The sequence below is a fragment of the Rutilus rutilus genome (genome assembly GCF_951802725.1).
Source record: "Rutilus rutilus genome assembly, chromosome: 16".
Classification (NCBI taxonomy): Eukaryota; Metazoa; Chordata; class Actinopteri; order Cypriniformes; family Leuciscidae; genus Rutilus; species Rutilus rutilus.
The window spans coordinates 22,965,899-22,979,697 of NC_140224.1; the positions used below are offsets into that span (position 1 = coordinate 22,965,899).

General features: G+C 37.8%; 1 protein-coding gene across 2 annotated transcripts in view; it reads right to left on the bottom strand.

Moving 5' to 3' along the window:
* Window positions 1-13,208: 13,208 nt before the first annotated feature.
* Window positions 13,209-13,799, bottom strand: part of mpp7a (MAGUK p55 scaffold protein 7a) — a 137,079-nt gene continuing 136,488 nt past the window's right edge. For both annotated transcript variants that reach the window (XM_084434720.1, XM_084434721.1), the window contains one exon: window positions 13,209-13,518. In XM_084434720.1, the coding sequence (XP_084290846.1) occupies window positions 13,339-13,518 (180 nt within the window). In that variant the 3' untranslated portion in view covers window positions 13,209-13,338. The remainder of the gene's footprint in view (window positions 13,519-13,799) is intronic.

Here is a 13,799-nt window from a genome sequence, read left to right on the forward strand (position 1 = left end):
TCATGTCCTTGAGAAAATGAAATCATCATAAAATTGAATATCTACATCCATTTGGGAAGACTGAACATTTTGATTCCACTTTGCACGGAAAAGCAAGCACTTGATAACATCAAAAATGAAACTTTTTCCAAAATATTTGCCACATGTGTCAACAAAGACTTAAATAGAAGACTTTCAATGATGTAACGCATATTAAAAATACTCTAGCCAAGTCATACTTTTCAAAGTATGTTTTACAAGAAAATACTATTTAATTTTTTCAGCTCCAAAGTAAAAATTTCCGAGTAAAAACAGTTTCTACATGATTATTATTATTTTTTTCAGCGTATCTAACTGCTTTCAAGTGAATGATCTCGGTAATCTCTCTCTGGCTGTTTATTGGACCTGCTCAATATTTGTTTGAGAAATTTACTAGCAATTTCCGAGTAAAAATTGTTTCTACAACATTGTTTTTTTTGCAGCGCATCTAACTCATTTTAAGTGAACGATCTTGGTAATCTCTCTCTGACTGTTTATTGGCCCTGCTCACTATTTTCTTTCTTCTGACTTTTAGACCTGCCCATCCCCCCAAACCATCGGTCTTAATCCACACTACATATGCCTCGGTTTCCCCGCTCTCTAACCAAAGACGGCTCCCCAGCATCCGGTTGTACACCCACACCTCCCTTCTCCTGCTGATAACTGGTGCTTCTACGATTTCAAAGGCATGTTTGAGCCGAAGTGCAGATCCTAATGTTCTTTCCTCTCTCTCGCAGTGTAATTATTATTTTGAAAGTGCGGTCTGGGGAGGCTGTCAGGGTTTGGCACAGTCTGTGGCAGTAATGTGCTGGGTGTTTTAATACAGCTTGACTTCTGTTTTATAAACTCTGCGGGCAAACATCACAGGCTCTCCGGTTCTGTCTCTCCCTTTCTCCCCTGCCCTCCTGTCTCGGTGAACGCACACAGATGTGCCACTAGGTTCTCTCTACCATGTGGTGGGTGGTGTGCATGTGTGCGTTGTGGTGTCGGGCTGTTTGTCTAACACGGTCATTTAAGAGTTTAGGTTCTAATAGGCCCAACACTTGTAATTTAGTGGGGGAAAGATAGAGAGGAAAACAGAGAATGGAGAATGAGACCTGGAAGGAATGAGGAACCCATGACATGGAGAAAAAACAGAAGAACTCTGTAACAGTGATATCCTACTATGGCACCATGGAAAAGCACTTAAAGACACACAAGACAGCGCTGATGTTTCCTCAGATCACAAGCACTGCCATGCCCGCTAACAGCAGAGGCCTGATCAAAGACAAAGCTCTTTGCGCTCGGTCCGCACCTCTTTTCCGTACCTCAGGCGTCTGTAGACGTCAGGTAGAAGCTGAGTGGGGCAAGCGGGCTAAAATTCGGAGAGTTGGCATAAAGGGCAGGTCTCTGGGGTTCAACAGTTCTTTTCCTCCTTTTGGTCAGACTCCAAAAACGGGACACTGAATCAAGATCTCCAACCAGTCTCCATTCGAGTTTGTGTTCGCAGACGATGCCAGGACAAATCTGAAAAATAAATTAAAAATTTCAATTATAATCCTGTCTGAAATAGCAAAAGGTCATGTGGTAAATCTTTACAATAAGATTCAATTAGTTAACATTGCGAACTAACAATAAAAAAATACTTCTAAAGTATTTATACATCTTTGTTCATTTTAATTTCAACATTTACTGATACATTATTAAAACCAAATGTTCTATCTTTTAATATTAATATTATCTAATGAGAACTAGCAGTTGTATTTTTGTTAATGTAGATTAATTAATATTGTTACAAATGTATTGCTCACTGTTACTGTTAATTAATGTAATGTAGCTAATGGGATTTTACACTAGATATCACTGGCTTCAAAAGGTAAGTCTGTATTTGTGCCCTTGCTCAAGATTAAACTTATTTTGGTAAAAACTCTAGTACTCCAAAACTCTTAGAATATTTTTCTTGTGCAAAAACTTATGACCAAGACCAAACAGAATCAGTGGACAATTTTTATCATTCCGTGCAGATTTTGTGGGGGAAATGTGTTAATAATAATACACTTATAGATACTGATAGCTGATATGGAAGCCTGTTTGCCTAAATAAAAAGGGTAATTATGAGGAATTTCACAATTTTAAATCAGATTATGAGATATAAAATCACAACTGGGAGATATAAAGTTGCAATTACGAGAAAAACAATCAGTTACCCTTTTCATTATTTTACTTTGTAGTAGAAATGAATCAAATTAGCCTAAAAATCTAATCAAATCTAGCAAAAAAGCAAGTGAAAAACACTGGAATTGAGTGGAAATTGTGATTTCTGCGGACACCGATTCCTTGTGGCTCTTACAACTAGAAGCCTTTTATTTTCCCCTCACTCAGATCAGATAGTGATGTGCGCAACATCTGCCTCTTAAACCCTAATTAAACGTGACCGCTCTCGCATGCACTTCACAGCACCTTACTTTAGAGAGGGATTTCTACACACAGGCCCAGGATTTAGTGCTTTAGTGGTTCCAGGCTCTCGTCAGGGGCAAAAGCCTCTTTTATGTTGTGTTTGCGCTGATGGCGTGTTACATGAGTCATCTTATGTGCAACACACTTTAAATGTTCTGAGTTGATGACAACCTGTTAGGGTTAAATATTGCTAGGGGAGGTTCGTACACCCTTGAGAAGTGAACAAACCATAGTGTTAAGGAGAGAGACCGGGTCATGCAGGATTCAGTCAGAGACATGCAAAGCTCAGAGCCACAGTATTGTGTTTTAATGTGCAATACGTCAGCTTGTGAAGGTTCACAAGTTTCAGCTTATTCATCATTTTGATCCCGTTCTATTCAAGTAAAAAATACAATAAATAATAAAACGGTAGTGTATATAATTTAAACACGTGTACATACACTGTTCGAACGTTTGAGGTTGGTACTGCATTTTTTTTTATAAAAAAAAAGCAAAAAAATACAAAAATACATTACTCCAGTCTTCAGTGTCACTGGTATAATGACCTCCCAGAAGTGTCTCACTCTCACACAATTGCATTCCAAAACACCAGGCATCCGAATTCAAGATAACATCACTGCATTTACAGTATTGCGTTTCATCTGTGTGCTCTGAGACGCAAGTGATTTATGATTTATGATGTAGGAAAAAAGAGCCACAGTGGCTTCCCTGATTGCAACAACTTCCATATATTTTGCACCAGTTTCCAAGGACGTGACTATTTGGGTGTCTTGAACACATGGGACGGAAACGCTGCTTTATTCGGAAAGGTTTTATGTGATATTCCAATTCCAAACAAGTTCAATTCATACCTTTGGATGGAAACATAGCTCTTGTTGAAAACATTTGTGCTGCTTAATTTTTTGTTGAAACCAAGATACAAAGATCCCAATATTTTTTTCAGGATTCTTGATGAATAGAAAGATCAAAAGAAACATTTGAAATAGAAATCTTTTGTAACATCATTAATGTCTTTACTTTCAGTTTTGATCAATTTAATGTGTCATAGCTGAAAACAGTATTGATTTCCCCCTGCTTTTGAACAGTAGTGTACAGTCCTGACTAATCAGGGGGGAAAAAATGGTTGGTTGGGCCAATGTGTTTTTCTGTGACCTTAACGGTCTTATTGGCGAATATTGCTCATCATGTAAGTCTTAAGGAAAGGATAGCTATGAAGTTATGGTACAGTCACCACCTAAAACACAACATACTGTATACTGGTCACCAGCTGGTCTTTTCAGCAGGAATTTTAGAGCTATGAGGCATTCATAGATACACACACCCCAAAAAGTAAACCACGCAGCCCACTGAAATCCTCCTATGAGGCTACAGTGACCAATTTGTGTTAAGTGTGTGTTATGTCAAAACTGAGGTGCCTGCTTAACCACAAATTTGTGCATATGCTTGCTGAGTTTGTAACGTATGTGTGTGTATAACCTGCAGGGGATATATTTGTTGGTTGATGAGGATTGTGACTGTCACAGTTTCCTTCAGCATTGCCATGTCGAAGTCTGAGGATAGACAGTCTCAGCCATTGAACACTGTACCCAATGTGTGTGTGTGTTTAAGTCTGGAGGCCAATCTTGAATTTATTCTTCTCACTCAAGTTGAGAAGACACAGTCATACAGTCTCATAATCAAGCTTGTAAACATTTCCATTGTGCAAAGGCGTCCTCCACCTACATAAAAAAAAAAAAAAAAAGGTTAGTAAAACCTAAATACACATTACCATTCAAATTTTGACCATTATGCTCACCAATGCTGCGCTATCTGATGATCAAAAACACCACAGTAAAAATTATTTTAATTAATAATTACTCTTTTCTATTTTAATGTATTTATTCCTTTGATGGCAAAGCTGAACTTTCAGCATTACTCAAGTCTTCAGTGTCACATGATCCTTCAGAAATCATTCTAATATTCTGATTTATTATTCGTAATATTTTCGTGAAAACAGTCAATCATTTTTTTCAGGCTTCCTTGATGAATTTAAAGTTCAAAAGAACAGCATTTAATGGAAACCTTTTGTAACTATCAACATCTTTACTGTCACTTTTGAACAATTGAATGCATCCTAGCTGAAATAAATCTTGAGGACGATCAAACTTTTGAATTGTAGTGCATGTATGTATATTTAAATTATAATATACAAAAATATAAGAAACAAAAAAAATGAATGAAAATACATTAATATATATTATATAAATAAAAATTAAATATAAAAACTACTATTTGCACATAGCTTTCACATGTTTTCACTTCAAAACTGTATATTCAGATGATTTAGCTTGTGACGCCTACTCAACTCTCTGTTAACTATGAGTGTGGTTGTTCTGGTCGTGTAATTATCATGCTGTTTGGGGTCAAGGGGCTCCACTGAGAGCAGTGAGGGAGAGTTTAAGAAAACATGGGGTGCCTTTTCTTAGTAGCCTACGGGTTACCCCGACATTCTCAAGACTCTGCTAAATTGTTCTGAAAACATTGTCGATACATTCCCTAAACATTCTCAATGATTTCCCAAAACAGTCCATGTGTAGCAGGAGAAGTCAATGCGTTCCATCAGTCTGTCTTTACACCGTCAGTGGTCCCTCTGCGTATTGTCTAAATATTGTCAGTATAATGCCTCGAAACTACTCATTTGTTCCCAATGTCATTATATTTTCAGCAGACAGGATCCTGAACCTTGTTTCAACTCTGCATACATCAGTTAGATTTCAACAGTGCTGATAATCAAATGAAATTAATTAACCTTTGACCCCCCAAACGCATCAATTTAGACTGCATGGTTATGCAAGTAGTGGTGACATCACTGTTAATTCATACATATCTAATACCTTCACTAGGGTGCAAAATGTCTCGTTGTTCTCATTTTAATTAAGAGGAGCAGCTCAAGGTTAAGCAGACGTGCAAACGTCTACATCTCAGACATGAAGTAATGTACAGTTTATACAAGAGAAAGCCTTACTTTTTTACCCCATTCTTCACTTCTGTACCCACTCTACCACCCTTTGTCTCGTATATCTTTCCTCTTTGTCTCTTGTTACCCTTTTCTCTGTCTCTCTAAGGTCAGATGAGAAAACCAGAGTGGACTATGAGAGCCAAAGCAGACACACAGCATGAGGACAAAGTATTAACAAGCCAGACAGTAAAGTGTCACATCGCAAGGACTTATGTGTTCAAATCCAGCCAGGAAGGGGACAGAAAGAGGAGATATGTGCTGTTGTGAGCGAATAAGCAAGTGATAATGCTTGAAATATGGGTCAAAATGGAGAAGAGTAACGTGTGGAGAGACTGAAGTTGGGGAATAATGAGAATGTAAGCGTGAGAGAGACTGCTTATCCCTCCAGAGTCTCTTTTTGGATGAATATCAAACTTCAGTAGTAGTACAGAGACCCCCTAACCCCAGTGACCCACCCACGCGTCCACCTCCACTTCTACTCTGTGTAACTCATCCAATTCCAGTGAAGACTTACACCACATCCACAGGAGAGAGGGGTCAGGATCAGGAAGAAGGGGACAGACAACCTCACAATGGCCTTTAAATCAAAATGATTGGAGTGTATATCAGGAGGGAGGCCTCGCCATTTACCAATAATGGCCTAGAGCAGGGGGGAACACTATGGAAATGTCTGCAATGCCACGATTGGATGGTTCTAACTCCTGGTCACTGACTCTGTGTTCCTCAGACAAAGGACCTGATTAACAGAGATTTATGGAGAAGAGAGGCATGAAAAGTTGAATAAAAGAAACAGGCCATCTTAGGGCTTTGCTAAACGGTTCACTATAAAACCCTGATATACTTCATGCAAAATCAAAGAACGAACTGGTGTGATGTCATTTCAAACAAAATCAGGTCAAAGCAACATTCGTTTGTAGATTATTTTCGGGAGGTCAAAACTTGCTAAAGCATATGATAAACACCTTCGAACAACCATTGGTCTGTCGCGATTACATAATAGGTAGGTTAGGAGGCCCCGCCTTCTTTGATTTGATAATATTCTTTGGTTTATTTTTTCTGTTCAGTCCGTCATGGTCAGATGTCCGCAAATAAAAACATGAACACACTGAACATGAACACCACAAATATAGTAGAATTTAAAGTTGTAATTCTAATTGCAAATTACACTTTCTTTTTTAGTCAAATTTAATACTGCAAAGCTGTTTGCTTTAAAACTATCTATCATATAAAGTGCGATATTAACAAATGTGACATGACAAAGTTCTTTTTTCGTTCTTCGATTCAGTCATGAGTATATTGGGGCTTTAAAGGGATAGTTCACTTTGAAATTAAATTTTGGTATGTTTTAGCTTACCTCAAGGGCATCCAAGATGTAGGTGTCTTTTTTTCCGCAGTAGTTTAAATTTTGATATTTTTAGGTCAAACCGTTCTTGTCTGTCGGTCATATAATGCAGGTCTATGGTCACCACCTCAAAGAGCATGCACAGAGTCCAAATTAAAACAATTCCCCGTCGTCTAAATTAAACAATTCCCCATCGTAAGTACACATTGATGGCCTAAGACACGAAATGAGCGGTTTGTGTGAGAAAACGAACAGTATTTATATCGTTTTTACCTCTTATACACAGCCACGTCCAAGTGATCTGATCTGACGTGTACGCAGACTGGTGCATAGATATATACACTAGATGTCGCCTTGTCTACGGCAGTTCATTGGAACGAATGTCTTTAAGGCGACATCTAGTGTATATATATCTATGCACCAGTCTGCGTACACGTCACACACCAGGATGCGTGCGCGCCCTCAGATCACTTGGACGTGGCTGTGTATAAGAGGTAAAAACGATATAAATACTGTTCGTTTTCTCACACAAACCGCTCGTTTCGTGTCTTAGGCCATCAATGTGTACTTACGATGGGGAATTGTTTAATTTGGACGACGGGGAATTGTTTTAATTTGGACTCTACATGCTCTTTGAGACAGTGACCATAGACCTGCATTATATGACTGACAGACAAGAACGGTTTGACCTAAAAATATCAAAATTGAAACTACTGCGGAAAAAAAGACACCTACATCTTGGATGCCCTTGAGGTAAGCTAAAACATACCAAAATTTAATTTCAAAGTGAACTATCCCTTTAAATCAGACTGGAAAAGGCAGCATTTTAACCATACTCCCCCAACTTTATATATTGAGTCACGATGCGGTTCAAAGAAGCATAAGATGATTTCATTCTCTGGAGAGGGCACAGAGAACGGAAAGATAATGTATATAATCTTCAAGTAACGTCATTGACTTAATCAATGACATTAAGTGAGTAAAACTGTCTGCAAGAGAGGCATGGTGGGAAAGAACAGAACAAGAGGGGGAGAGACTGTGTGAAACGAAGAACGTGGTCCTTACATTCAAATGAAGATGTGTCAGCAGTAATGGTCGTGTTCCTCTCCGGGGCTGGCTGATTATTAATGACAGTGTGGCAGAAACCTAAGTTGACTACACGCTTTCTTGTCCGCGGGTGAACACCAACCAGACTGATGCAATACTGAAAACATAAGAGAAACACACAAAGGGTTTGTCAAACATAGTGAACACTGATTCTTCATCTAATACCCTCATACTTGAGGAGCTGAAGTCGGGGAAAGCAGAAGCGTCATGCCGGTTTAAACTGATGGGTTATACACACTCAGATTTTTGAGCAAATTGGATTTTGAATGAAACTCCCAAAAAGATTTTTTCATTGCTGATAATAACTACACTATAGACCTTATCCACAGCAGCACCATCTTTGATTTTTAACATGAATGAAAGAGGGATAGCCATACATCTCTTCAGTGGGCTTTACTGTTATTTAATGTGTTTTTGGATTGTTATCTTTCAGAGGAATTTCAGTAGACAAAAATGAGCTGTGTAAAATAATAAGTGATCTCTGAGCTTTATATTGATTTTACAGCGGATGCCATTGAAAACACGTTAAAGGGATAGTTCACCCAAAACTGAAAATTCTGTCATCAGTTACACAGCCTCATGTTATGAGTTTCTTTGTTCTGTTGAACACAAAAGAAGATATTTTGAAGAATGTTTGTTACCAGACAGCTGATGGTAGCCATTGACTTCCACAGTATTTTTTACCGAAGTCAATGGCTACCGTCAAATGGCTGGTTACCAACATTCTTCAAAATATTTTCCTTTGCGTTCAACATAAGAAAAAAACTCATATGGGTTTGGAACAACTTGAGGGTGAGGAAATGACAACATTTTAATTTTTGGGTGAACTATCCTTTTAAGTCTATCCCTCACAGCCTCGCTTTCATACCTGTCATGGCACTGCTCTGAATAAGGTATAATATTAGTGACAGTAAAGACTTTTATATTATAAGATGACGAAACGTTTCTTGTGCACCAAATCAGCATATTTGAATGATTTCTGAAGGATCATGTGAATTGCAATAATAATTTCACAATATTTAACGTATTTTTGATCAAATAAATGCAGCTTTGGTGAGCAAGAGATATTCATTTAATTAAATAACAAACAAAAAAATCGTACTGACCCCAAACTTTTGAATGGTGGTGTATATAACAAAAAAATAAATAAAATAAAAACCTTGACGCCACTGGGTCTCTCTCAAAAACAATACGTCACACATTAGTTTGCTTGATGGACATGAAATGTGCATGGCCTTGAGACTTTAAGACACTCATTCCTCCCTCCTGAGAGCGTCTCGCTTACATTACAACACAACCTTATTATGAAACAGAGCATCATTCATCCACACCGTTCACACACGGTTTAACTAAGAGTGAAAAGCCAGGCGTGGCACCATGACAAGAGCCCTGGGAACTCTAAGAGAATCCTGAGGACCTCTGACACAAGGAGAAAACAAACAAAAATGGAGGTAACTACATTAATCTCCATAAAAATGAAACCGGGAGAACAGACAAACTAAGACTGGCTGCTGGACATTTTACCCCAGGATCAGACTCAAAGAGATCAGGAGGTGTGCTAAGTGAGGCAGGCATCAAAACGTTTTCAACACAATGGCCACAGCCTCAGACAGACAAGTGCAAAGGCGCAGTGGCACCAGAGGTGATTAAGTTTAAAGTAGACGGTTTGTCTCTCCCCCAACGGCCCGACTCGCTCTCTCATTTCCTCATTTTACTCCTGCCAAACCTGCTGAGCTCCATCGTGACTGTAAGTGGCACTGGCTCTCTGACAGGCCTGTTGCGACACAGATGTAATCAGAGGAGGTTAGTTCTTGTATAATGGCCTCTAAACACAAACACATCCTTATTAGTATTACAACAGTATTACAACATCTCAATATTCCCACTCTTTACCAGATATAACAGTCATGTGAAACACTTCCTGTGTTTGTCAGTTTAAAGAAAAAGATGTGAGGGAGAAATTGATGGAAAAGAGTGAGGACGTGCTAAGGAATGATTTAACATTGACATTTTGTGCTCTTTTGTTAAAAATCCTGTGTCTTTTTTCTTGTTCTTGCTTTTAGTCATAATTTAAACAACAAAACCCTTGAAAAATTGTACGTTGGAATGACTAATTCAGTCATCATTTACTAACCTTGTCATTTCAAACAATACAGTATGATATTTAGTTTTTTAAATGGAAAACATGGGGATACATTTTGAAAAAAGTACTTTTTTTTTTTAATTAAAATAAATGGGCACTGAACTAAGTGCTTCAATGGACATGAAAGCACAACAAAGGCATCATAAAAGTGGTCCAAATGACTTGTGCACTATATTGCAACTCTTCTGAAGTCATATGATAGAGTTGTGAGAGAAAAATAGCGAAATTTCAAGGCACTGTTCAAGTGAAAATCCTGTCATTTACTCACCCTCGTGCAATTCCAAACCTGCATGACTTACTTTCTTCTGCTGAACTCTAAAGAAGATCTTTTGAGAAATGTTGGTAACCAGTTTTGGTGACCATAGACTTCCATTGTATAGACCAAAAAAAACAAACATTTTTTGGCGATTGGATCCAAGATATACTTGGACAAAAAACATTGTTACCTCTTCCTGGCCAGCTACACTCAAATCCTACCCATCTTCCTGTCTGATGTCATCCATCCCTTTCAATCTCCTCACTATCAGCTCTGAGCGGCGGCGGCAGGACTGTGTGATGGAGGGGGAGCTGGAGGATTATGGGTCATTGTGTTGGCTGCTGGTTTGTTTTGGCATTTCATCAGACAGTGAGATCTCTGTAGCGAGCAAATCCTGAGCGATGAGTCTGTCCCACTGGCCCTTTGTGTCTGAAGACCTGCGAATACTGACATGAATTAACTATTAAAGGAAACACTGGTTATTAATTACAGATCCAGGAACAAAAACACTCCCTCTCTTCATGAGAAAAAGGGAAGAGAACATAACTGATTTACATATTTAATGTACATATGGAGGAGGGGATGTTTTATAACAGCACAGGTTGTAAACTCTTGATCATCAACAGAACAAAACGATAGATGTACATGAATTGTTGTTTAGATGAGGCTTCCACAAAAATCATCCACTTGGCAGAGGACAGACCGGTATATAAAGGTACATTACTGAAATACAGGAAACAATATTCACTTTGCATATTTCATATTAAGAAAGACTTCAAAGCTTGACAAAAGTTTTGAAGCGGTTTTGTATAGGCAAGTATGGGGGAAAACAAATGAATGAAAACACAAGGTAAGGACAAACATAGTGAGTTTAAATGAACAAACTTCAGTGCACCTTGATTATGAAGGCAAAACTACAGTGCATTTACAGTATGTGGACTGTAGGACTAAATACAGTAACAGTTCATAAGAGATTGACACTGCTTGATTGCAAACCAATGAGCTGAAAGAACACAAAACTGAATAAGAACAAAATGACAACAAAAATATACATGCATTTAGTGGCATATCTTTATGTAAGGCCTTTTCAGACATTAAAAGGATTGTTCACCCAATAAATGATCATTCTGTCATCACTTCCTCAGACTCATGTTGTTACTAGTGATGAACTGAAATTTAGGTTGTCATTTAGATGATAACCAAAACAAAGTTTGGGTAATTAAATTAAACCATAGAACTCAATATGCTCTTTGGTGTGTTGTGTTCTCAGATGATAAATTAAACAGTCAAAGTACAGCTCTTCAAGGGATAGTTGACTCAATTTTAATTCTGTCATCATTTACTCACCCTCAAGTTGTTCCGAACCTGTATGAATTTCTTTCTTCTGATGAACACAAAAGATGATATTTTGAAGAATGTCTGTAACCAAACAGTTGATGGGACCCATTTACTTCCATAGTATGGAGAAAAAAAAAAAAAAAAAAAAAAAATTATGGAAGTCAATAGGGTCCCATTAATAGGGATAGGGACCCTGTTTGGTTACCGACATTTTTTAAAATATATTCTTTTGTGTTCAACAGAAGAAAGAAATTCATACAACTTGAGGGTGAGTAAATGAGGAATTAGCATCTTTCAACATTAGACAAATTTGACATACTGCTAATTAAGCAACCTTCTTTCTCACGGTGAAGTGTGTCCCCACTGCTAGCCTATCCACGTTGTGTGCATGAAATAGACACTGACACAGTCTAATAGCATTATCCAAGAAACACTAAACGTCACTGTTTCAATCAAAATTAATTTGGTTGGAACCTATTTTTTAAATTTAATTTTAGACAAATATTTTCAGTTGTCAAAAATTAAGTGCATCACTAGTTGTTACAAAATCCGTACAACCGGTGTAACACACAAGTTAAGGTGGATGGGACCGTTGAGCACCAAAAATGAGAAAGTACCATCAAAGTCTATTTGACCCATTTCCCATATTCAAAGTCCTTTGAACCTATACAGTAAAGCAGAATTTTCATTTTTGGGTGAACTATTCCTGTCTGAAATGCCTTGTAACAGTTGAGGTTCTCATTTAACAATTTTCTCTGAGATTCAATAGTAGAAGTGCTGCTATTAGACTTCTTAAACATATATTTAAGAGAGTTTTGCCTAATCAGCCTAGATGGAGTACATCCCCTATGTGTTTTCCAAGTGCCTGCCCTCAACAACAGGATGGAGATGTAGGGAAAAGGGAAATAAAGAGAGAGAGAGATGAAACTGAAATAAAGGAAATAAGGAAAAAGAGAGATGAAACTGAAATAAAGTCGTCAGCTTCTGCACACAGCGGGTTATACATTAATAAAACCCAGAGGCTTTGATTAGCCATGAGCACTTACTAAAAAGGCTATTAAAAAACTCACAACTGATTATTTTTGACTATTTAAAAAATCTCAACTGGGAACAGGAAAAAAAAAGAATTCCAAATATATTAATTTTCTATTTAAATAAAATCACTTTGGGGCCCACTGAACATTCCATGATGTCTTGCCTATATATTTATATATATGGTTAATGCTGTGCTGATTAAACTAGCTGCAGAGTAACAGGCAAATGGAGTGCAGTGTGCTAAGATCTGAATTAAAAAAAACAAAAAACTGTACTTTGAGCACAGAAAAAAATATAATCATCCATTTGGTTTCTATAAACTAATGTTAAAAATACACCAAGGAGTGGTCAACACCACCAGACCACTTGATTGGCAGTTTGAACACTCTTGGCGGCTGCTAAACAATCAGACGTTTGCTGACTGCAATTACACCCGCTCAGCTAAATCCACCACGACAAAACAAAAGCAAACCTATGCTCTTTCACTTTAGTCCCCAAGAACAGATAAACCTCTTCAGATGTGTTAAGACAACTAACATATTTTCCCTGTCACCATTTACAGCCAAAAAAATAAAAATAAAAAATAAAAGTCCTTAAAGTCCTTCCCTTCGTTTCCACCCCCCAAAATATGATGCCTTGTTCCTTTGTTCCTTTTGTGCAGCCCCTCAGGAATGAGTCCAGCTGATGGGCACCCAGTGAGTTTCTGTCTCCACTTTCCTGAGCGCCTGCTTGAGCTCGTTGAAGGCAACAGTGAGGTCATCGTTCACAATGACCTTTTCAAAGAGGTGACCATACTGGTTTTCCATCATCTGAGAGGCACTGATCATCTCCTGGAAGTCCTCATCCTAAACAACAAACGCATTCAGTCAACGTTCTTTTTTAAGACATGAAGTATGCCCCCAAAAGTCCATAACACACTTTCCCACAGCATTCCCAAAACCAGCTTCCAAAAAGAACTTTCATAGATGCCCTAAACATTGACTTAATTAAAAACTATTCTTTTTTTGTTTACAATAAAACTGCTTTAGATGCAGAAATGCAAAAATATCTACATGTGATAAAAGATAAAACTATAAACTGATATTTAATTTTCTACTGAGGTGGTGCAGTTAGGGTTATAGTTTGA